A 26708-nucleotide genomic window follows, 5' to 3' on the forward strand; every position below is an offset into this window, starting at 1 on the left:
AGATCAGCCCCACCTGCTGTGTTTTCCCCCCTGTGATGCAGACATTGGGGGGGGGGGGGGGTGTTGGGGGGGGATGTGGATCTTGAGCATATGCAAAAGGTCCTGCACTATCTTTTTCTTTTACTCTGCATTTTGGGGGCTCTTTCTCCCCCTCCCCTCCCCTACCCCCCTCTCTCTCCAGAAATAGCAATAGCACTGGCATTAGTGCCAGGTGATCCTTGAGCATCCTGTTCAGGTTGGCATGACTAGGGGCCATGGCAACTTCCATCCCCTCTTGGAATATTTCTGTGAGACAGTGGGAGATTGTGGCCTGTCCGAGGTTACCAGGAATTGTCAGTGACAGAAGAAGAATTTGAACCCTAGCTTTTCTGATTCTTAGCCCACTGTTCTAACCACAATGCTGCTTCGTCTAAGGTTTGCCCAAAACATGCTATGGAGACAACCCCTTCAAGTCTGTGCATATTCCAGATGTATAAGTGTATGCAGTGGCTTTTCTACAATTGATGCTTATTATATGTGAAGGATATTTACACATGTAAATAATACTGCTCTTTACATGTGTAAATGTCTTGAAAACCTTCAAAAATAGCTTCTTTAATTTCCTGTAATGCAAGGGGGGAAAAGGCCACAGAAAATGTTGTGCAATCAAAAGTGCAAAAAGTACTTTGGGACTTTTGTCTGGAAGTGTTAAATTTAAGATCTGTGCAGACTTCCAATAGTACCTTTCATATATATTTGCTTGCTTGATGTTTTTCCGTGCAGCTTTTCCATCATCCAAAGCTGAAGAAAATCAAATCCAAGGATAAAAGATGTTCCATTTCAAAATTGTGAAAGCCAACTGCCTTGCAGAGCTTTTGCACTTTTTTGTCCTACATTTGCTAGATCTGGTGATATATATATATATTCCCATACTTCATTTATATATGTGTTTTAACATTTTTTTAATGTGAATCGTTTTTCATCGCTCAGGTTGTGCATACCCAGAACCTGCTATCTAAAGTACAGCCAACCATGAAAACAGACTTGTTGACTGGTGTTAAAAAGTTCCAGGTTGATGCAGTGGATTTTTACAGGGACTATGGCCAACTGTGAGTATATCACCATGACATAGTTTTTGTAGTGTAACTCTTGCAGGTAGATGGGAAGGCGGTAGAACTAGAGGACATGAAATGAGATTGAAGGGGGGCAGACTCAAGAAAAATGTCAGGAAATATTTTTTCATGGAGAGAGTGGTGGATACTTGGAATGCCCTCCCGCAGGAGGTGGTGGAGATGAAAACGGTAACGGAATTCAAACATGTGTGGGATAAGCATAAAGGAATTCTGTTCAGAAGGAATGGATCCTCAGAAGCTTAGCCGAGATTGGGTGGCAGAGTCGGTGTTGGGAGGCGGGGCTGGTGGTTGGGAGGCGGAGCTAGTGCTGGGCACACTTCTACAGTCTGTGCCCTGAAAATGGCAGATACAAATCAAGGTAAGGTATACACATAAAGTAGCACATATGAGTTATCATGTTGGGCAGACTGGATGGACTGTGCAGGTCTTTTTCTGCTGTCATCTACTGTGTTACTATCCAGCTTATAATCAAAAGTGATCGCCGGCCATCTTCCGACATAAATCGAGAGATGGCCAGCGATTTCTTAAAAGCGGCGAAATCGGTATAATCGAAAGCGGCATTTTTGACAGCATCGCCGCTTTCCCATTGCTTCGCCGGCGAAGGTTCAAGGGGGCGTGTCGTTAGATTAGCGAAGGCGGGACATGGGCGGGCATGGGCATGGCTACCAGATGGCCGGCTATCGCCGATAATGAAAAAAAAAAAGCAGCGTTAAGCAGTATTTCGCTGGGTTTACTTGGTCCTTTTATTTTCATGTCCAAGCCTCAAAAAGGTGCCCCAACTGGCCAGATGACCACTGGAAGGAATGGGGGATGACCTCCCCATACTCCCCCAGTGGTCACCAACCCCCTTCCATACTAAAAAAATAAAACTAAAAACCTTTTTTGCCAGCCTGTATGCCAGCCTCAAATGCCGTACCCACCTCCATGACAGCAGAATGTGTTGTATCCTCCAACAGCCTTTCCCTGGTTGCGATGTGGTTCTCGGGTGAATGTGACACCTTTTTTGTTAGGTGCCCAGCAGAGTCACATTAGCAATGCATTGTGGTGGGTGTAGGGTACTGGGCTGTACTCCCATGGTGCTTTTCCCCGCTGCTAACTGGGTCAGAGTGTGCCCTGTTTTGTTTCCTGTTGTAGTCCATGCGGTAGTGGCCATTTTTGTAAGCCAGTTTTAGTTCCCTTTCCTGTGTTACCCACTCTTCCTGTCTCTCACCTATCCACCTCCATCCTGTTAGACTGTCACTGAAATGCTTTGATGTTTCACTTATATATACTGTCATCTACCAACATTTGCTTATTTCTGATCTGATGAAGAAGGGCAACCTTCGAAAGCTAATCAAGAAATGTATTAAGTTATGTCCAATAAAAAAAGGTGTCATCTTATCTTCTTTTTTATGTTTTATTTTGTTTTATTTCTGTTGATTACCTGTAGAAGTTTGAAACCAGCATTTAAGAGATTGTGCTAGCATTTCCTCTTTAACCACATTCCACAGAGCAGTTAAGTCTGTTGTCTTTTTAAGTAACCTTCCCTGCAGCAGTTCAAAACCAGGGACCCAAAAGATAAATTGTTTGTATTTGTGATCTTATTTCAAGCACAACAAGCAAAGGGAATTAGCAAATCTGTGAACATTTTTAACCAAGCCTAAGAAAGATTAAGAAATGAAACTAGCTTAAAGTGAGTCTTGCAGAATTGACAAGATACTTTGAAGCAGGATATCAGAGTGAAAAGGAATCTGTGTGTTGAATTTGTCACATCTCCATCATGCTAATTACCTTGAAGCTGCTCTGACCTTCCCTCCTCCCCTCTGCCAGCATAAGTTAAAAGCCAGAAATCTGAGCCCTGAAGATTCCATGGGTGGGACCAGAGCTTGAGAGACAGAAGCGAAGCAAAGGTGCGCCGAGCGAAGACCAAACTGTGTTTCGCTGTAGCTGCCGACGCCGTTTCAATTTTGGAGGAGGAGGGCGAGCGCTGGTACTGGGAGGTGCTGGGAGGGGAGGGAGGGCGGGCGGGCGGCCTGGTGCTTCGGCGGTTTGGAAGAGGGAGTGAGGGCGGGCGGCCTGGTACTCGGAGGGAAGGAGAGTGGGCAGAGCGGACCGACGGCGCGCGTGCCAAAGGAGAGGGCTCTGCGTGCCCTCTCTGGCACGCGTGCCATAGGTTCGCCATCGCTGCTGTAGGGTATATGGGTAAGTTTCTGTCCACAACTGCAGTCCAAAATGTGGACACTGGAGCATTGGAAAAGAAGGTGAGGTGAGTCCCCAGGTTCTGAGCACAGAGGAGGTGTTGTTCAATAAAAGTTTAATTATTTTGGCAGGTGTCCAGTATGCCCTATGAGCAATGAAATATGAAGATTGTATGATAGATGCTGACATAGTGGGGAGTGTAGCTTTTGACCAGAATTGTTGCCAGTCAGTAATATCATTAGGATTACCCAATTCCTTTTCCCAGTCAAACTGCAGATAATTGCATGACCTGGGTTCAGATTGTTGTATATTTTTACAAATCTTCGAAGCTGTTTTGGTTGAAGATAGAAGTGACTGATACCTAATGGAGAACTTTAATAGAGAAGGGTTGTAACTAGTTATATAACACTTTCAATATTCAGAAAGAGGCAGATTATAAACTTCATAGCTTTCTTTTTTAACTTTTGTTTATAAATTTGAAAATACAATACCAAGAAAAAGTTTTGTGGGTAATATCAAAGACAACATGAAATCATCATGAAATAATATAAAAATTATAATACATCATATATCCATAAAGACATAATTTGGAGGGGGGGGGAACATGGTGGGGTGGTATCCTCTTAAATGATCTAGGTGCTGATTTGGTTCCCCTTTACCCCATTGCTAATGTCCTTCCTATTCCTTGCCCCCCCCCCCAATTAAGTAGACAAAATACAGTGATACACAGAGAAAATATAGATAAAATCTACCCCCCTACACACACATGCACAGAGGCACATATGTAGAGACAGACACATATATGTATGCATGCAGAAGGGTTGGAAAGAATTCCATTGGCTGTTCTCTGCATGCTTTTCCCACTTGTTCTATAATACAAAAAGACAGTAATAGAGTTTAATAAGAGCTGCTATTACAGATTTTTCTACTTGGATTCACTATAGTGTGACTGTATGAAGAAAGAAGTTCTTGAGATGAAGATATTTTTGTCATATATTTCATCTGCATTGTTATTATGTGTTGCAGGGGTCCTGGTGTGGAAGGCATTCCCCCTCAAGAGGCAAGTGACAGGTTACAGGTCTTCCAGGTTAAATTTGATGAACTATGGAGGAAATATATCACATATTCTGGTGGGGAAGAGCTGTTTGGCCTTGCAGTTACAGGTAATGGTGCCATTATTAGGCCACATAAAAACACAACCTAATAGTGTTGAATAACAATGGTCTTCTAGACATGTTAGTTTATGATATATAGTTATATTCAATGTTTTTGGATGCAATCTTTTCAAAATTAATTTGCCATATATGAGTTTGAAGGGTACCATGTATTTTCACAATTTTCTATCAACCTGCTGTAACAGAATGGTGTAAATGTATTCTAAGAAGGACAACAGGTGGCCTGAAAGCTTGGATTTCCAAATGTTTACCTCCTTGGGAACACAGTCCAGGACCAGTGGAGCCAGAAAACATTCAAAGAAAAATAGAACAGGAAAGTGTCTGTGCCCTCCACTTCAATAGATTCTCTCTCTCTTTACCCTGAAAATGTCTTATTCATGAATATCCTTGTTACTATCTGGAATTCTGCCAGATAGTTGTGATGGATTGTTCACTATTGGAAGCAGGATACTGGACTAGACAGATTATTGATCTGATCCAATATGGCTATTCTTATGTTCTTATTTTGCCTGAGTTCTTGGTATTAAGCTCTTTTGGCTTCCCTGCAACAGCATGGCATGGTTCTCTTGAGGTTTCTTTGTCCAGGCATCTCTTTCCTTGTTGCTTTCTATTGGGTATTGGCCTTTTATATGCATCTCCTCAAGCCTAGCAGTGGCTGATGACCAGGGCTCTAACTCTCCCTTTTTCCCAGAATCACTCCTAGACAACCTTGCAATTTTATTCCTTCTTTTCTCTTGATGTAGCATTATTTGTAATGCTTTTCCCTTGGGTTTGACTGAAGTACTCCATCGAGTGTCTGGGTTTTTTCAGCACTTCAAGAGGGTGGGGCGGCCCCTAGCAGGAGGGGGTCCTCCAGTAAGGGGGGGACTTCTGGGCGGACACCTAATGTGGGGGATTCAGAATGGGAGAGTTCAGGTTGAGGAGGAGTTTCTACTGGGGCACCTTATGAAGTGCTATGTGCTTAGGAGGAGCTGGGAACACCTCAAAGGTGCCATACAATATGTGGCCCCTTTAAGATGCAGCCTGGGCTTGAGGAAAAAAGGTGGTATGGAACCCGAGAGTGCTATGTGTGGCCCCCTTAAGATATGGCCCAGGAGCTTTGGACTACTGCTTTGTGCCCCAATGCTCCTGGGATGGTAAAATAGGGTTGTTTTACTGGCTATAATGTTGCTTGCAATGGGCACAGAATGTTCACCACAAGCTGTGTTATAGAATTTACATAGTAAAGAACTGCTTTACATGCATTTGCATGTTTTACATTGCATTACTATGTGCCATGGTATAACCTAAATAATGCTACATTAGGGCACTGGAATCAGAATTAGAGCCCTTTAAAATATGTTAAGGGACAAATAACTCAGGTTAGTGCCCTAATTCAGCTTGATAACTACCCTCTCTCTTAGTATACCATTAATGAATGAAAAAGGGAAGTAGCCTAATTTGTGAAATGTGTTAACGTCACTGCTTTTTATACCTGAAACAGAGTACCCTGAACTTCAAAGGATAAAGCGTGAGCTGGCTTTGCTTCAGAAGCTGTATGGGTTGTACAATTCAGTTATTGATAGCATCAATGGATATTATGACATACTGTGGACTGACTTGGATATTGAAAAAATTAACAATGAACTTCTGGATTTTCAGAACAGGTATGTTTGGTTATCTTTCCATCTCACAGATAGGCTGCAGAGAATACCTTCTCCTGCTTTAGACTTAGCCTGGCCTCAGAATGACATCCTATAGTATATCTCCTATCAAACTGAGCTCTCTTTTTCATCAAGCACTGCCATTTCCTCCCCTCACCCTCCCCACTGACAGTTTGAACTTCGTGGGTGTGGCTTGGATCTCTTTCAGGGAGAGAAAACTAACAACTTATAGCAGCAGCTTCAGAGAGCATTTTCCATCTCACAGATAGGCTGCAGAGAATACCTTCTCCTGCTTCCACCCACCCTACCCCTCTACCCACCCACCCCTAGAGTGACATGTCTTATATAACCTCCCTATCAACCCACTCATTACTTTACCTCACCCATTTCTATTCTTCTATCACCTTCTCCCACTACTCCAACCAGAGTTACACCTAATCACACTGACCACCCTTCAACATCTTCTGTCCTTCTGTGACTGTTCTCTTGTGCTTGACTGCTTAAATATTTTAAATTTAAATGCTTTACTTTTTGTCTATTAGATTGTAAGCTCTTTGAGCAGGGACTGTCTTTCTTCTGTGTTTGTACAGCGCTGCGTACACTTTGTAGCGCTCTAGAAATGTTAAATAGTAGTAGTAGTGTGTTACATTAATAGGACTTCTGGGGCTCCCTCTAACAGTGTCAGACAGGCACCTGGCAGAGTGCCCTGTCAGAGCTGAGCTACTCTGGCTATAGTCCAGTATGAGAAGCAATATCTTTAATTTGGATTTTAGATTTGATTATTCACCTTTCCATATCTAAGTTCAAGGTGAGTTACAAGCCAGGTACATTAGATATCACTGATTGCAGGGACCACTATGAACCATTTTAATATATGCCATCTTCTCCTTAGTGACCAATTCATTTGGGGTTATTTTAGCCATTCTGGAGGTGATTTTAAGACTGCCAGGACATACACCTCCAATAGACCAGATTCTGTGACTTCATCACTACCCAAAATTTCTGAGCAAGTTGCAACTTATTGAGGGCTAGGTCAGCTAATTTATGTAGTGGGCCCTACAGCCAGTGGTGTGCTGGTGCCCGCTCGCACCGGCTCACGAGAGCCGGTTGTTATTTTTTTCTGAATTTTGGGAGCCGGTTGTTAAATTTGGGCTCTGGTCCCCTCCTGGCAGTGTCGATGGCATCCCCTGTGGCTTTGGGCATCTTCTTCTCACACCATCACACGCAGCACTTCTTCTCTTTCTCTCTCTCTTTCTCCTCCTCCCCCCAACTTCTCTTCTTTTGCTTCCCGCGAACCCGCGCTTAATTTTTTTAAGCAGTGTTGACATGTCAGCAGGAATAGGCTGCTTCAGCCAATCCCGGGGGCCTTCCTTCAGCCCTCGGGAGTGGAACACGCCAAAGGAAGGCCCCTGGGATTGGCTGAAGCAGCCTGTTCCTGCTAACGTGTGCCAGCACTGCTTAAAGAAAAATTAAACGCAGAAAACGGGCAAGAGCAAGAGGCAAGGAAGTGCGAGGGGAGAGAACAGAGAGGTGCTGCTTGGAGGGGGAGGGGCAACAAGGGAGACAGCCAGCTAGGTACTGCATGTGGAAGGGGAGGGAGGGAGATGCTGCATCAAGAGGGGTAGGGTCCAGACTCAAGGAGAGAGGTGCTGCTTGGGGGGGAGGGCAACAAGGGAGACAGATACTGCATCCTGGGGGGAAGGGAGGCAGCCAGCCAGGTATTGCATGGGGGGGGGGGGGTAAGGAAGGAGAGAGTTGCTGCATTGGAGGGAGCAATAAGGAAGACAGGTACTGCATGGGTGGCAAGGAGAGAGTGAAGTGCTGCATCAGGAGGGTAGAGTTGCTGAATAAGGGGTGGGTCAATGAGGGACAGAGGTGCTGCATCAAGATGGGTGCAAAGAAGCAGAGAAGTGCTGGACAGGGAGGTTAGGTAACAAAGAAAGAGATTCAGTGATGTGAGGGGAATGAGGAAGAGAAGGGCCACAGAGAGGGAAAGAGGTGCTGGACTTTAGGGGTGGGGATTAGAAGGACAAGTAAGAGAGAGAGGTGCCAGGACCTGCGGGGAAAGAAGGAGAAGTGCTGACCCTGCAAAGAGGAGACAGAACAGAAGTGAGGGAAGAAAGAAGAATACTTGCTGGACCTCTGGAGGGAGAGAGATGCTAGCATGTGGCAGGGGCATAGGGACACAGAAGAGATATGTTGGACAGGGCAAGAATAGGAATACAGAGATGGGAGATGCAGAGAGAAGATGGATGGTGGACATGAAGAGAGAGGACGTGCCAAATGGACAAGTAGACTCTGTCAAAACAGTTAAGGAAGAAAGAGGAAAGCAGATCAGAGACTGGGACCAACATAATAAGAACAATAAAATGACCAGATAATGAAGGTAGAAAATGACATTTATTTTCTATTTATTGTTTAGAATATGTCAGTTTTTGGAATGTGCGTCTGCCAGAACTGGTTTTAGACATGGCTGGGGGCCTGGGGCCCACAAGAAAAACCTTACTTATTGGTTTTCAATGAGCAGAATAGCAGTGGTAAATCTCCAGCGTTGAGATGGGCCACCTTTGCTGGCAAGGATATCAAGTCTCGCCAGCCAAATTAAATGGAGTGTTTCTTCTCCCCACTGCTCGTTTCAGGCTCTGAGCAGCATGCCAGGACTTCTTGCGCAAGTATGCATGAGAATTCCGGGCATGCTGTTCAGAGCCAGAAATAAGCAGCGGGGGGTGGCGGTGGTCCATTTATTTGGCTGGTGGGGCTCAGCCTCCCTGCCCGCAAAGGTATGTCTAGCATGCCCGCATGGGTGGGGGAGGGGGGGAGAGAGAGGAATGCATTGCCCCTTTTAGTCCGCCCAGGGCCCCCCCAAATTGAAGGGCTGGCTATACCCGGAGAGAGAGCCTGTTAAAACTTTTCCAGTACACCACTGCCTACAGCAAATAACATGTGTTAATGGCTTTAGCATGTACTAATAGTAAATGACCTTCTGCGTGATCTGATTGACTGAAAACCCACTGGTACTTGTGTAACCCTCTTTCTTTTCAATTTAGGCTGTCCTGGGGAGAGAGGGGATAAACATAAAATAGCAATCTCCTCACTTTTGCCTGTACTTGCTATATTTGAGCATGCAATTATTAAGGCACTCAGTAACAATAAAAATCTAGCACAGAGAAGGAATTGAAGAAGAAAGTTCCATAAACTACTAATTACAAAAATCTATTTTCTGGATTAATGCAAGTTTTTATTTGCAAGAATTCTCACCAATATAAGAACATATTTTTTTTTCACTGAATATCATGTACCTTACAAATAAATGCCTTTTAGTGCAAATTTCACACATCATATGGCTTTCTGTAAAGGTAGTCTGTTTCCTGTACTAACTAATTTTTGGAAATTAAATGTACTTAACAGGTTTTGGAATTCAATTGCAATGGATATGTTTTGACTAGAAAAATGATTTCATTTCATGCTTCTGTACCACCTTTTCCTCAAAATCCACATTACAAAATCCTTAGTACAGACTGACAACCCTCTTCTCTCACAAAGTAATGAAACAGAACACATCACTAACCACAAAAATTCATGTCAACATATAAACTTGCTCCCCATACACATACACATAACATGTGATCAAAGTGTTCACGTGAACAAAAACATACATGGATCAGCAAAACCTTTTTCATAAGTACATAAGTATTGTCATACTGGGACAGACCAAAGGTCCATCAAGCCCAGCATCCTGTTTCTAACAGTGGCTAATCCAGGTCACAAATACCTGGCAAGATCCCCCAAAAGTACAAAACATTCTATACTGCTTATCCCAGAAATAGTGGATTTTCCCCATGTCCATTTAATAATGGTCTATAGACTTTTTCTTTTGGTAGCCATCCAAACCTATTTTAAACTCCGCTAAGCTAACCGCCTTTACCACATTATCTGGCAACGAATTCCAGAGTATAATTACATGTTGAGTGAAGAAAAATTTTCTCAGATTCCTTTTAAATTTACTACATTGTAACTTCATCGCATGCCTTCTAGTCCTAGCATTTTTGGAAAGCATAAACACGCTTCACATCTACGCGTTCAACTCCACTCATTATTTTATAGACCTCTATCATATCTCCCCTCAGCCGTATTTTCTCCAAGTGGAAGAGCCCTAGCCGCTTTAGCCTTTCCTCATAGGGAAGTCGTCCCACCCCCTTTATCATTTTCATTGCGCTTCTCTGCACCTTTTCTAATTCCACTATCAGGCTTATTTTCGAAAGAGAAGGGCGCCCATCTTCCGACACAAATCGGGAGATGGGCGTCTTTCTCTCAGGGTCGCCCAAATCGGCATAATCGCCCAAGTTTTCCTGAGGACGTCCTCGCAGGACATCCCCGCGAAGGGGCGTGCACTGGTTCCCCTCACATGCCAGGACACCAACCGGGCACCCTAGGGGGCACTGCAGTGGACTTCAGAAAAAGCTCCCAGGTGCATAGCTCCCTTACCTTGTGTGCTCAGCCCCCTAACCCCCCCCCCAACCCACTCCCCACAACTGTACACCACTACCATAGCCCTTAGGGATGAAGGGGGCACCTAGATGTGGGTACAGTGGGTTTCTGGTGGGTTTTGGAGGGCTCACATTTACCACCACAAGTATAACAGGTGGAGGGGATGGGCCTGGGTCCGCCTGCCTGAAGTGCACTACAGTACCCACTAAAACTGCTCCAGGGACCTGCATACTGCTGTCATGGAGCTGGGTATGATATTTGAGGCTGGCATAGAGGCTGGAAAAATTATTTAAAAAATTTTTTTAGGGTGGGAGGGGGTTGGTGACCACTGGGGGAGTAAGGGGAGGTCATCCCCGATTCCCTCCAGTGGTCATCTGGTCATTTAGGGCACATTTTTGTGGCTTGGTCGTAAAAAAAAAAGGACCATGTAAAGTCTGCCAAGTGTTCTTCAGGGACGCCCTTCTTTATTCCATTATTGGCCGAGGACGCCCATATGTTAAGCACGCCCCAGTCCCGCCTTCGGTATGCTTCCAACACGCCCTCGTGAACTTTGGTCATCCCCGTGACAGAAAGCAGTTGAGGGCGCCCAAAATCGGCTTTCGATTATGCCGATTTGGGCGACCCTGGGAGAAGGACGCCCATCTCCCGATTTGTGTCGAAAGATGGGCGTCCTTCTCTTTCGAAAATAAGCCTGCATGTCTCATTAATCCATGCTTTTGAATATGCTATGTAATTTTGTTCTTTATAATAGTCTCTACCATTTTGCCTGTCACAGACGTCAGACTCACCGGTCTATAATTTCCCGGATCTCCTCTGGAACCTTTTTTAAAAATTGGCGTTCCATTGGCCACCTTCCAATCTTCTGGTACTATGCTTGATTTTAAGGATAAATTACATATTGCTAACAATAGCTCCGCAAGCTCATTTTTCAGTTCTATCAATACTCTGGGATGAATGCCATCCAGTCCAGGAGATTTGCTACTCTTCAGTTTGTAGAACTGCCCCATTACTTCCTCCAGGTTTACAGAGAATTCATTAAGTTTCTCCGACTTGTCAGCTTCGAGTACCATTTCTGGCACCGGTATCCCACCCAAATCTTCCTCGGTGAAGACCGAAGCAAATAATTAATTTAATCTCTCCGCTACAGCTTTGTTTTCCCTGATCGCCCCTTTTACTCCTCGATCATCCAGCGGTCCAACCGATTCTTTTACCGGCTCCCTGCTTTTAATATAACAAAAAAGTTTTTACTATGTGTTTTTGCCTCCAACGCAATCTTTTTTTCGAAGTCCCTTTTAGCCTTCCTTATCAGCACTTTGCATTTGACTTGACATTCCTTATGCTGTTTCTTATTATTTTCAGTTGGTTCCTTCTTCCATTTTCTGAAGGATTTTCTTTTAGCTCTAATAGCTTCCTTCACCTCACTTTTTAACCATGCCGGCTGTCGTTTGGTATTCCGTCCTCCTTTTTTAATACGCGGAATATATTTGGCCTGGGCTTCCAGGATGGTGTTTTTGAACAGCATCCATGCCTGATGTAAGTTTTTGACCCCCGCAGCCACTCCTCTAAGTTTTTTTTTCACCGTTCTTCTCATTTTGTCATGGTCTCCTTTTTTAAAGTTAAACGCTAATGTATTTGATTTCCTATGTATACTTACTTCAAAGCTAATATCAAATCCTATCATATTATGATCACTGTTATCTAGCAGCCACAGCAGCACCATTACCTCCCACATGAGATCATGTGCTCCACTAAGGACTTGGTCTAGAATTTTTCCTTCTCTTGTCGGCTCCTGTACCAGCTCCTCCTTAAAGCAGTCCTTGATTTCATCAAGGAATTTTACCTCCCTAGCGTGCCCCAATGTTACAACATAGATTTTCGGAGTTACGTTGCATTGTATTAGAACAGATGCGAGTTTCTGAAAGAAGAGGGGACATTAGACGACTTTTACGCCAAAGAGAACAACGATGGATTTTTGAACTTCAGACTGTCATACCCAGAGGTTTGAATGTAGCGCTGGAATGGAAAGCGTTTCTCTGATTGGAGTGCTTCTGAGTGACGTCAGACGCCGAGTATAAAAACGAACTGTGAAAGCGAAGAAACCGTCCGCCATGTTTTGTGCCAGTGATTAAGGGAGACGGCGAGACATCTAAACTTGGATTTTTTAAGAAATTTCCCCTGAAGCAGCTTGAATTTAGCGAAACAGGGCAACCCTGTCGGGATTTTGACATATGAGAGGTGGAGTACGTTGATGTGAAGCTGGAGTTATTAGGCAAGATAATTCTCCGGTGAAGATAAGTACTCTTTCCAAGTTTTCTCTTTTTTTGTATTTAGAATTTGTGGTTTGAATCTCCTTTACAAGTGTTGACAAGGTACATAGTTTAGCTAGTGGCAAATTACTAACAATAGTGTGGAGTTTTTTTCAAGACACGTGATTGATACGGTCCCCTCGTTACACAAAAGGCTTGTCCTTTGACAAAGAGGTGGTCTGTTATACCTGATGTCTTTTTTTCTCCACATTTTGTGTGTTGCCCAGAATTGGCCTGTGTAGCTTGCTAACAACTTGTAGTTGTGGTAGAAAGGGATATAGTTTGATAACATATTCTACCTATTCCGGTTGTTTGTACTCGGTAATTGAAATCACCCATTATTATTGTGTTGCCCAGTTTGTTTGTGTCCCTAATTTCCTTTAACATTTCTGCATTCATCTGTTCATCCTGGCCAGGCGGACGGTAGTACACTCCTATCACTGTCCTTTTTCCCTTTACACGTGGAATTTCAATCCACAGAGATTCCAAGAAGTGTTTTGTTTCTTCTACAAATGTTGGTCATTTAAACTCAGTTCATTGGTGTTTTGGTTGAGCATCAGTTCATAGTGTTTGTGTGTGTGTGTGTGTGTAAGAAGATGTTTTGCAAATGCAGTCTGACTGTTTCAAGTGGATTGCTTTCTGTAGGGCAGCGTCATAGCCAGAACCGGTGTACATTTTGGAGAGAGGGAAAGGTTAACATGAGTCATAAGTAGACAGGTCTGAGCTCTGCTAATTATACACATTAGGGTGGGCATGCCTATGAGGGTTAAGCCAGCATAACATGGCTGATGCCTGGCAGGAAAGCTAATGACTAATCAATCATGTCTGAATCTCCCTCCAGCGGAAAAGGACAGAATTTCTCTATCAGGTAAGGGGTTTCACAGCAGAATGCCCATAAGGGCTTATTTAAAGCAGAGCAAGGGTAGAGTTTAACCCATCAGCAAACATAGGAGAAACTGGGGTAGACAGAGGACATTGTGTAAGAGGTTATCAGAGCTTGAGCTAGACTGTGGTACAGATAAAAAGGACTGAAGGGCAGAAGACCAAGAACAGCAAAGAGAGGAAGCAGAAAGGTAGAAAAAAAGAATACGAGGGGTGTTGCTGCTACTTTGGGGACTAACTTCCGCCTTCTTCCTCTTATGGCACAAACAAGTTTTCCTGGCTCCACAGAAAACTTTGTTGACAGTCACATACACTCTTATGGAAGCAGATCAGTTATGTCTAAAGATGTCTCAAGAGGCAGTATTCCGAGTTTTAACTTGACCTGACACAAGTTTTCTATAGAGAAACATTTCACACTTCACAATATCCTGTAAAGTGTTATAAAAGTTTGTCTCATGTCATGTTAACATAATCATCATAATTTAACTTTGTTTTATAATAAATGCCTTATTTATGTGCATAAAATACCTCTTATAATCTCACAACCTTTCCCGTCCATCCGTCCAGGTATCATATTTGTTATACTGTGCTGCAGTTAAACTTCTCCACTGGCCCAACATGTGCCAATCTTGTTCACTATTGCAACAAGGCTGGTGCTGGCTGTCTCTTTTAATCAACCACTATTTCACATCAGGCTACCATTAGCCCTATCCATGGAAACTTATTCTCTCAAGTAATCCCCTGAGAAAAATCCGTGTATACCTTAAGATCCATTTGTAATTTAACCCCAACAAGTCTCTCCAACTCCTCACTTATCTCCCCACAAAACCCCCTTATATGAGGACACATTTACCATTTGTACAGAGATGCCCCTTCTAAACATCTCCTCCAATATATACCTGATACCCCGGAAACCAAGCTTTGATCCTAACAGGGGTTAATTATCACTTCTATAGAATTCTATAGGTGTTCTTTTTTATGAGGGTACCAACCAGAATTATCCCACTTCCTCTCCTATAATTCTACCATCGAAATCTTTTCCCGCTCCTCTATAAATTTAAATTTATTGAAACCCTCCCCATTTCAAACTTTGAAATCCTCCCTCTATCCTTTCCAGTGAAACCCATAATCCTTATCTATGAGAATTGCTGTTTAAAATGACATTTAATTGAGCCATCTGGGGACCTTTGGGGAGTGAGGGGGTTATAGGATATGGTTAGGGCCTTTTTATATGGGACTGAATTCAGTAAATTACACTCAAAATTCAGTGTCCCAAACTATTGGCGCTAACAGTGAGCATACTTTATACAATTGCGTTTTAGCGCCGATTCTGTACCAGATTTTTGGGTGCCTGATTTAAATGCTGGTGCCAAACTTAGGTGTTCTCAGTCCATATTCTGTAAATTTGTGTGTAACTTTTTGGAATACCCCCAACACGTCCCCTTTTCACATACATGCTTTACTTTATTATATCTTTCTCCCGAGTTACGTAGCATGGAGCATTTTATGCGCCCTCTTACTACAAATACGCCGGTAGATGATAACTTCGCCCAGTTTGATTTTTCACTTTCTTTTCATACTCTTTTGTTTCTAGTACCTTGTCGAGCTTGTTTATTTGATGGTTTTTGTACATTTCAAGACAGCTTGAAAATACTCGGCGTCACACTTGACCGCAACCTTACTCTCGAGAGTCAAATAAACTCTGTAACAAAGAAAATGTTCTATTCAATGTGGAAGCTCAAACAATTAAAACCTTTCTTCCCAAGAACAACCTTTCGATACCTAATACAATCAATGGTTCTAAGCCATGCAGACTACTGCAACGGAATCTACATGGGTTGCAAAGAACAACTCATAAAAAAACTCTAGACTGCCCAAAATACAGCAGCCAGTCTGATATTCAGCAAAACACACTTCGAAAGTGCCAAACATCTTCGTGAAAAGCTGCATTGGCTCCCAATCAAAGAACGGATCATCTTCAAAATCTGCACCTTAGTCCACAAAATCATACACGGCGTTGTACCAGGTACATGACAGACCTTATTGATCTACCAATAAGAAACAAAGTCAGACTGTCAAGATCCTACTTAAACCTACACTACCCAAATTGCAAAGGACTGAAATACAAAACAACTTACGCATCTGGCTTCTCCTACATAAGCGCACAACTATGGAATGGCCTCCCAAAAGCCCTGAAAACAATCCACAACCACCAGAACTTCAGGAAATCACTAAATACCAACCTCTTCAAAAAGGCCTACCCCAATGACCCCACGTAAACCTCTTCACCCAGCAACACAGCATGACTTTGATCATACTGGACAACACGCAATCTTCATCCTTCTTGACCCTCCACATATACCTCATACGATCACATTTCAACTTTGTACTTGTTATCAACCGACTGGGCAAACGCCTTTGACGGTACTATGTAAGCCACATTGAGCCTGCAAATAGGTGGGAAAATGTGGGGTACAAATGCAACAAATAAATAAAATAAATAAATAAATAAATAAATGTATTCATATATTCAGCTCCCTAACCCGGAGCTTCTTCTCAAGGTGTCCTTTTAGCCAGACCTATTTTCGTTGCCTTTATATCCACTTAGCAGTAACTGTTTTCCTTTGGAGCCTTCAGAACAGTGTGTTCATATAATGTTTTTTCTTTTTTATAGAGCTGATTTCTTTGTGTTCCTTTTTTTTGTTTCTCCTGCTTTTGGTAAGTTTATATGCTTCTTTTATATTGAGTTTTTCTGTTCATTAAGTGTCTGTGGTATGCCTTCCTTCTTTTCTACTACATCGGGGTGCTTCTTTCATTCACTCACAAGTTCTTCTCCTGTATACCTTTTCAAGTGGACAATGTGCCTAATTTTTCTTTTTTTTTTGAAGTAGTTATTGGTCAACCACATTCACATTTCTTAAAGTCCACAATATCTGATGGGTATTATGGGTGGTTCTGTTTATTTAGCATTTTATCATATAGCATTTGTCTTTATAAGTTGTTTTTATTAAGCTGGTTTTTCTATGGATAGTCCAACCATGGTCTCTTAGTTGTGTTCCTGTATATTGTATACTATATTGACAATATACAATGTGCATGGTTTTAATGTATTTATGGATTTTATATTGTCATTTGTGAGTCCTTCATTTTTATTTGAATTATTTTTTATGTATTTCTTATAATGTGTATATATTTTGCAATATGTATATGAATATATATTTTTCATTTATTTATTTATTATATTTATGTATGTTTTTTTTAGAATCATATTGTGACCCCTGAGGCAAGCATTTCTCAATGCCGAAACATGGACCATGTAGGGTCCTTTGTGTCCAAGCAGCAAATAAAATAAATAATTGAAACCATATCAACATAAAATCAAAGTAAAATGAATACTTAAACCAGTCAATAAATACATATTATCATAAATGTTATAAATACATTAAAAAGTGTTCATGTATAGATAATTGTACATTTGAGTTATATTGCAATCCAAACCCATCAATAATTATATAAATTTTAAAAACCTTTCGACTAAAAATGAAATGAAATCAAATAACTTGTATATACTTAGTAGCACACATATAAAAATGGAATAAAAAGAAAGTGTATGGGGAGCCAGTTATGGTGTTCTTGCATACCCTCAAGGAGTTATCCTGTCACTTTCCCCAAGGTAAGAGAACAAGGGTGTGGTATAACCACCACACAGGAAACACTGAAATAGCTCTTCACCCCTGTCATTTACCCGTGTCCTCCCATGTACCTTCCCCTCTGTCATATTCTGTTTCTGTGCCATCTCTGTATTGAATTGTATCCTTTTGACTTAATGTAAGCCACATTGCGCCTGCTTATGTGGGAAAATGTGGGGTAAAAATACACCAAATAAATAAATAAATCATCAATATTAGCAGTTAAGTCAAAAGGTGTTTGTGCAGCAAATCGAAAAGAAAGAGAAACTGAAACCAATAGATTGCTGTGACCTCTAGCAATAGTCTCACAGTATCTCAGTAGCACTGTAAGGATAGAGGTCATGGAGGCCATTTTGCAGGGGAAGCTGCGATGGAATGGAGCAAGTGGGCATTGCTCCTACCATTTCTACCGCTAGACTATCAAGGTTTGAGATAGCAGGCCTGGGGGGCCTACAGGGGTGGAGGGATCTTTTTTTTTTTTTGGGGGGGGGGTCAGTTGCTGTTCTGGAGGGGCATCAGAAGGGGGGTGTCTGTTGCTGTTCCAGTAAGTGGGAGGGAGGGGGAATCAGAACACTTAAGGCTGGTACCCATAAATATTCAGCTCATTGCCGGCAAAGCTTGGCAGCCAAATTGGGCCGCTGAAATAGCAGTCTTATCTTTGACCGGTTTCAGCTTAACCGGCCAGCACTGAATATTGACTTGGCCGGTTAAGTTGAAACTGGCCAAAAACAAACCGGATATTTAGTGCCGGTCACCGGAAATGGTCCTGACTCCCATGGTCTGAATATAAGCTCCTGAGTGGCTAACTTCTGTTTCACACAACTGCAAAGAGGAGGTTCACATGGAGGGGAATAAACGTATCAGGGGCATTCTGACTAACCTTGCCTGTGCTTTATAGGCTACTTGAGGTGCCACCTTTTACACCAGCCATAGACATGGCATAAGTGGTTGCAGCTAAAGTTGGCAAGTTACTGTGGACTTACATTAGTATTCTATAACAGATTTGGTGTGCAATTGTGCCATTATAGAATACTAGCTTAGTGCCCAGTTTTTTAGCAACTCACTTTCAGTGCCCTTTATTGAACTGAGCCCTAAATATATTAAACCCCCAAGGAAATAAAACTAGGATATTCTTTCTTCACTCAGTAATTCAATTGTTTTCTCTTTCCAGAAAAGACAACAGAGGCCTATGCCCCTTCTCCACTACTTTCCTTAGAGTTTTTCTCTCTCTCTCTCTCTTTATGTAAGACACTCAACCACTTTGACAACCTAGGTGAATCCTTTTTTACTCTTCCAGCAATTAATTTCCTTCTGAGTTTCTGTATCAAAGAACGTCCCCTCCCCAGTACAAAGGGTTTTTAATGGGTGTACTATCTTCCCCTGTATTAATGCTTACCAGAGTTATCCGAGAGAAGATCCGCCAGCAAGCGGAGAACTCAAACGCCCCACGGTAAAAACAATAATGTACAAAAAGTGGGAGTACGACCAAGGATACCAGAAACTGGAGGATGTTCTTAAATAAAAAACTTTATTGAAGGTTTGAAGACTCGACACAATGTCTTGTTTCGGCCGTCAGGTCTGCATCAGGAGTCTGCTGTGCAGAGTGCTGCAGAGCAATGATGATGGAAATCCTCTGAAGATCTTACAGCAGTCTCTTGCACGGAGAATTGCTAAATAGCAATGAGGTTGGTTCTTCAAAAATGACGTAGTAGTCTTTAAAAAGACTATTTAAAAAAAGTCCGTCAAAAGCGCTGCACGCACTATTGGCGCTGCATTACCAATAGTGCTTGCAGCGCTTTTGACGGACTTTTTTTAAATAGTCTTTTTAAAGACTACTACGTCATTTTTGAAGAACCAACCTCATTGCTATTTAGCAATTCTCCGTGCAAGAGACTGCTGTAAGATCTTCAGAGGATTTCCATCATCATTGCTCTGCAGCACTCTGCACAGCAGACTCCTGATGCAGGCCTGACGGCCGAAACACGACGTTGTGTCAAGTCTTCAAAACTTCAATAAAGTTTTTTATTTAAGAACATCCTCCAGTTTCTGGTATCCTTGGTCGTACTCCCACTTTTTGTACATTACCAGAGTTATCCAACATACTGTGCCCCAACAGCCTTCTACTGTCTTTCTGAATGCCCCTTCCTCTCTAGGACCAAACCTGCCCCTCCAAAAGAAGTTGCTTTCCCCTGGCCTTTCTTCTCTATATGCAGGTGGTTCCCTTAATGACTGGTTCTCTTAAAGACTTCTATATGCAGGTGGTTCCCTTAAAGACTGACTTTCTATCTCCCTCTGTTCCCTTCTCATCCAGTACTCTCTTGCCTTACCCAAAAATGGGACTGCTCCTATTCCACCTTCCCTTTTCTGTCTTGTATATACAGTTATACATCCTTGCACTGCTGAAGGAATTCTCCTATTCCACGTTCCCTTCCCCCATGCAGACAGAACACCTCTTGAGAGACTGACTGCTTCTCACATCTCCCCTTGTTCCCTGTGGTTAGCATCACATTTACCAGGGCTTTCTTTTCTGCCATGGGCAAGTACCTTCCTGGCAGCCAGTGCTTCCCCTTCCTGTCACGATGGTGACTACTTTCCTTGGCTGTGCTCACCTTGCCCTCTGGTGGCCAGAACCGGTGGCTGCCATAGACTGTCTTGCTGTCTCCTTACACATTCCAGACTTTCATTCCAGTCCGTTCCAGATATTCTAGCCCTCCAGACTTGGTTGGAAGGTTGGCAGCTAGCCTCACCCTTAGCTACCTTGAGATTCCTGCATCTGAGCCTCAGCTGCTGATTGCCTTTATTAGGCACCTGGCCCTTTCAGCAGGGCCTTTGCATTGCCAAGGGTCTCGAGGTATCCGGTGTGCAGTTGCACTCTTGCCTTGTTCTGTTCTGTGCTTATTTCTTGGAGCCTTTATGTACTTTAACCTTTGTGTTCTCTGTTTGTTTGTCTGCTAGGTTCTGCTTTCAGGCTAGCTTTATTGCTTGCTTGCTTGCTTGCATGTATGTTTTTCTTAGTGGCTGCTTGGCAGCTTTCAGTCATTGCCCTAGTTCTTGTCTGTGTAGCCTAGCTTTGTGTCCTGTCTAGTCTGTCTTGTTTGGTTCCCTGTTCACCTTGGGCTTCTGCCCTACCCTGGGTAGTCAAGCTTGTCTTAAAGTCCTTTACCCTGTGTAGTATATGTTCTTCCTCTGTTTGTAGCTGGTTGTCTTCAGCTTCAGTTCCCCTCCTGCTTGTGTCTGCCCTGCTTGCTTTCAGTTTCCTTCCAGCCAAGCCTGTTTGGAAATCCTGAATCCTGATTCCTATCCTGAACCCTGTTTTGGCCAAGCTTGTTTAAGAATCTTTTCTAGTGTGAGTTTCTTGGTGTTCCAGCCTGCTTGCTCCAGTACCAGCTTTCCTCTAAGTCCTGCCGGCTGCCTGCACCCAGGGGCTCAACCCCTGGGGAACGGCAGTCAAGTGTAGGTGAAGCCTAGTTCCAGTCCGTGTGTTCCGGCTTTCTTATCTGCGTCTGCAGTCCCTGCCTTGCTGGTGTGCTAGCCCAGTGCTGGTTGGGGGGTTTTGCCTGCTGCTGCTGCTCCTCGGCAGTGGTACAAGGGCTCACAAATCCAGGTTTAGCCTTGAGAGTCCTGACACTTCCTTTCCTTCTGTCTGCTTGGAGCTCTCTTAATTTGCTGGCTGTTCTGAGTGTAAAATGTTTCAACCTCTGCCCCAGCCCTGATCCTTTTTCCACGTCTGGGGAGAGGGGGAGGTAATGAATTAGGCTGCTCTCCTGTTTGGGAAAACTTTCAGCTCTACCCCGTCTCTGCAGTTTGGAAGGGTTTCTAATGAGCTACTCTGCTTTTCTACGCAGAAACATCTGGATTTTATATAGGTTGCCTGAAGTTGGATGCCCAAATTTGGCACCGAGCCCAGATTCACATGCAAGCTAATTAGTCAATTGGGTGCTAGCAACCAGTTGTTGACATTAATTAATTGATTAACACTTAATTAGCACTAATTTGGAATTGCACATTCATCTGCCTACACACTGTTTTATAATGCTGAGCACCCAAAGTGTCTTGCATGCAACCCAAAAGGGGACATGGCTATAGGAGGCGCATGGGTGGGTCAGGGACATTCCAAATATTTAGGTGCAGAGTAATAAAATACCAGGATCACATGGAGTGGAGGAGTGGCCTAGTGGTTAGAGCACTGGTCTTGCAATCCAGAGGTGTCCAGTTCAAGTCCCACTGCTGCTCCTTATGATCTTGGGCAAGTCACTTAATCCTCCATTGCCTCAGGTACAAACTTAGATTGTGAGCCCTCCTGGGACAAAGAAATATCCAGTGTACCTGAATGTAACTCACCTTGAGCTACTACTGAAAAAGGTGCGAGCAAAATCTAAAACAAAATAAAATAAAAAATGTCCAACTTGCTCACCCTGATTTACACTAGTTTTTAGCTGCCGTAAGTCCTCACGCCCAAAGTTAGACATGGGAATCAGCTCTAAGCGCTATTCTATAAAGGACACTTAGCCCAAAGCATCCTTTATAGGATAGCACTTAGCGCAGATTTTCCCCAGCGCCTAAATTTGAACGCCATTTACTGAATCTGGCCCAAACTGTCTATTCCTACAGTTCCCAGAAGACTTGGTTTCCACTCAGTTTTCCTAGCCCTTCTCTGGGATTTGCTCCTTTCTGCCCTTCCCCCAGGTTTCCTGCTAATGATAGAAACATATTCTCCAGGAACAGGACAGTGAGGCTTTTGAGTAAGGTAAGTTCATTTCCTAACTTTTCTCCCTTCTCCAGAGAGACACTGGTCCATTCCAGGTTTCCCTGCATGCTCAGGCTTCTTTCCTGTGTTTCCACAGACTTTGACTGGCATAGCCAGTCACATTTTTCAGTTTCTTAAACCACATTTTACAAGAGCCCTTAGGTTTGCTTTAAGTTCTGACTGCCAGCCATTAAAATTACCTAGGTATGTCTCTCAAACTTACTTTACTGGAAGGCTGGACTTCCTCCAGCCCAAGCTGCTTTCTTGTATCCATCTTTCTTCAGACAGACATACTGCCCTTTTAGCTCTTAGTAGTTTGCCTAATTGTGCACAGGTGGCTTATTACTTTATGCTCCAAGCTCTGACTGCCTGACCTCTATCCCAGTACTGCCATGCCAACACCTTATGTTGGTGCTGGTGTCTTCAGTGGTCACTTTGCATTCTTAGGAGGAAATATTTTTTCACTCAAAGAATAGTTAAGCTCTGGAACTCGTTGCTGGAGAATGTAGTAACAATGGTTAGTATATCTGTGTTTAAAAAAGGTTTGGACAAGTTCCTGGAGGAAAAGTCCATAGTCTGCTATTGAGATAGATATGGGGAAGCTATGCTATGCTATATCTTGTCTTGTAGCCTGCCAACACCTTGTCAGTTCAAGGTGGATAACATCAATAAAAAAATGGATACATTATATCCAGGAAGTACAGTTCAAACTAAAAATAATAACTCATAAAAAATAAATTAATATAATAAAGTTAAATCTAATAATTCGTGTATCTATATTTAAACATCTTCTAGTTGAAAAATTAATGCTTTTAGCAATTTCCTAAAAAGTAAATAATGTTGGCATCAGGGGTGTAGCCACGGGTGGGCCTAGGCCCACCCAGTTTGGGCTTAGGCCCATCCAGCAGTGGAGCACCCTTAACAGCACTGGCAGCAGAGCAGCACCTTTATCGGCATGGCAGCGGAGGGAGCAGGCTGAGCTCCCACGATCCTGCATCTATCTCCCTCTGTGATGCTGTCTCAGCGGCAGCGATAGCGATTCATAAGAAATTGGAGGGAGAAGGGATGGAGGCGGGGCCCCAAAGACCGTTGCAACCATGAGACTGGAGCTGCGGGATGATAGTTGTGTGACAGCGGAAGTGAGAGTTCCTCGTGCCACCGCTATGGAGATCGTTACTTTTGCGTTCTGGGAAAGTTTCCTGTCAGTAGTCGCTCTGGTTGACGATCATGAGCCTGAACAGTGCAGCACATTGTGGTGTCGGAGCAGCAGGCCCAGGAGATCTGCCGTGATCGGCTCTGCAGTAAGCCGTCGCCGCCGGTGGTCTTTCTCATTGAAACGGTATGTACATTTTTTGTACCCGACTAGTAATGAGCTGTAGTGCCGTCATTCACTTTCTCGTGCTAACCTGTAATTGATGAAGTGGCCCATTTATTTTAACATAATTATATCTGAAAAACGAAAACTATGTCTTGTTGCTAAGATAAAATACTAACTTTGATTTTGAATGTATTATGTATAAAAGTAATACATTTTGATAGCACTTGGATCAAGCAGTCTCATCCTAGTCTGACCTTTGGAAGTACCTCCTTTAAGGATTCTCTTCTATAATATGCCACTTGGGCTGTGTGCATTATGGTCCGCTAAAGTGCTAGTGCTTAGAATTTTCGGGATATGGCATATTGTAAAGTTTTCTTCTCTCCTCTAAGTGGTGCACACACTCAGAGGAATTATCTTCAATATGGAACAGCCTAAAGGTGTAAAGTACTTACAGTTTCAAAATGCAATAAAATACAAAAGGGATCTGCAGGGTTTTTTTTTTGCAAGAAACATCCTCGCGTTCCCAAGTGGAGTAGTGGGACAGCAGCTTTCTGTCTGTAAACCAGACCCAATTTTCTGAATACCCTTCATATTTTGTAGATGTCACAAATGTGCTAGGCAAGGATCTAGCCTAACCCACTCCTGGCTTAATGATTATAAATATAAATATTGTGTATCTAGATTGTACGCTCTTTGAGCAGGGACTGTCTTTTTTGTGTATGGTGTACAGCGCTGCGTATGCCTTGTAGCGCTATAGAAATGATAAGTATTTATATTTTGCAGTAGGGCAGGGCAGAGAAAATATTGTGCCCACCCACTTTGGGTTCAGGCCCACCCAAAATTGGCTGTCTGGCTACGCCACTGGTTGGCATTGACACTGAGATAAAGGTAATAAATTCCAAATCTTTGGCTTTTGATATTGAAATGAATGAAAAAAAATGGATTGATTTTAACTGGTTATCAATTGGAAACTGGAGAAGGAATTGACTTCATGTGGTTGAGCTATGTAATAACGAAACCCATTCAGTCAAATAAAGAGGTGCCTTACCAGATATGATTTTAAACATTGTCATACACACCTTAAAACATATTTGTTTCATAACAGGTAACTAGTACAACTGAGAATAATAGTTTTTAACTGAATCATATCGCTTCAGACCAAAAATAAGTCTAACGGCTATATTTTGCATAATCTGCAAGCGGTCAAGAGAGACTTTAAAACATCCAATGAGAGCAAGATTTCAGTAATTGAATCAGGACAAAATGAGAGCTTGGACAAATATTCTAAATGCTTCCAAAGAGAAATATTTCTTAATGGCTGTCAATTTTCTAAGGATAGAATAGGATTTCTTAAGAATAGAAGATACCTGTTGTTGCATGGTTAACAGGCTATCTAATTCAAGTCCCAAGATTTTTGACTACAAATCGATAGTAAACCTGTTCCCTTCAAGCACAAAGAAAGACATATTCTCAAATCACTTGATCCAATCCAAAGGAATTTAGTCTTCTCTTTGTTCATTTTTAAATGGTGAGAAAAAATTCCATTGATCTATCAGCTTCATACGTGACTGGATATGAAATAAAGTATTGCCCCAAGTCAGTAGATAAGGTAGAAATATGGTTATGCATCTGCATTGATGAAATGTGTAAAATTAGCCTTTTCTAGTAGCGTACCCAACAATCTCATAAATAAATTAAATAGAACAGGAGAAAGTGGGGACTCCTGTGGAACACCACTGGTTACATTCCATTTATTGGATGTGACCCCATCCTTTATAACTGAATAACGATTCATCAAAAACCTTCTAGCCGGAATAGAACCTCTAATCTACAGTGATGACATATATTAATCAAGACCTGCCAGTCCACCAGGGGGAACGCACTGGAAAGATCGAATTGTAAGACAACTGCAATCTGACACTTACTTAAAATGCTCAAGCCACTGCTTTCCCTGGGATTGGTAACATGGAATGTTGCTACTATTTGTGTTTCTTCCAGGTGCTTGTGACCTTGATTGGCCACTGTTGGAAACAGAATACTGGATTAGATGGACCATTGGTCTGACCCAGTTTGGCTATTCTTATGTTTTTACGGTTTCCAAAAGCCCTTTTGGAGTTCTCTCGTTTCTCAGAATTCCCCCTAGTGGTCGGCAGATTTGAATACAGAGGTGTTCTGTCTGGCACATGACAGATTGAATTGTACATATGACACGTAATACAGTGGATGGCCCCATCTTGCTTTTGGACTGATATCTGCATCTTACTGTTAATGAATTAAAGTTATTTAAAGTTGTTTGGGAGTGGAACATGGTTAATCCAGTTTAAATTTATTAATTTTATATGGCTTTTCCATATTTGGAGACCACATTTTCAAAAAGATAAGCAGGAAGAAGTCAATCCAGAGGGCTTCTGCTATAATGGACAGTGGTCTTTGTCATAAAGCATATGAGGACGGATAAAGATCTCAACAATAGAGACATTTAAATATATCCATGGCATAAATGCACAGGAGGTGGGCCTCTTTCAATTGAAAGGAAGCTGTAGAACAAGGGGCCATAGGATGAAGGTGAAAGGGTGGTGGATGTGAGGAATGGCCTCGGCAAGGATTGTATCTGAAATCCGGAAAGCATGGGACAAGTAAAAAGGATCTCTAAGGGAGAGGAAGGGCTAGTAGAAATTAGTAGTTGGTATGAATTGGCAGACTGGATAGGCCAAATGGTCTCTTATCTGCTGTCATTTTCTATGTTTCTATGTTTCACTATCTATGTATTGAAAAAAAGAAGTTAATAAAAGAATGGAAGCTATAAATGTGTTATATATCAATAAATTGTAGATATTTTCAGGCTCATATCATCTCATGTATTTATTTTTGTTTTTGTATTTTTTCAGAATACGTAAATTGCCAAAAGCTCTAAAGGAATGGCAGGCATTTAATGACCTGAAAAAGAAGATTGATGATTTCAGTGAGAGCTGCCCCTTGCTTGAAATGATGGCAAACAAAGTTAGTTCAGTATTCTTTTTTTTTGGGGGGGGGGAGGGGGGAGGAAGGGATGGAGTTTGAAGATTGTATTTTTTGTATTGCTGAATGCAAAACAAATATAAATGTTCTGAAGGATGCTTTTAATATTTCATGCCTGAAAGATAAGGCACCACATGACATATGTGGAGCCC

General features: G+C 42.5%; 1 protein-coding gene across 1 annotated transcript in view; it reads left to right on the forward strand.

The window, feature by feature from the left end:
- Positions 1 to 26708, forward strand: part of LOC115471141 (dynein heavy chain 5, axonemal-like) — a 766968-nt gene that overhangs the window by 122293 nt on the left and 617967 nt on the right. Inside the window, 4 exon segments of the mRNA XM_030204834.1 lie at positions 970 to 1088; positions 4317 to 4453; positions 5949 to 6111; positions 26427 to 26538. Of these exon segments, the coding sequence (XP_030060694.1) occupies positions 970 to 1088; positions 4317 to 4453; positions 5949 to 6111; positions 26427 to 26538 (531 nt within the window).

The sequence above is a fragment of the Microcaecilia unicolor genome, chromosome 1, assembly GCF_901765095.1.
Source record: "Microcaecilia unicolor chromosome 1, aMicUni1.1, whole genome shotgun sequence".
NCBI classification, from domain to species: Eukaryota; Metazoa; Chordata; class Amphibia; order Gymnophiona; family Siphonopidae; genus Microcaecilia; species Microcaecilia unicolor.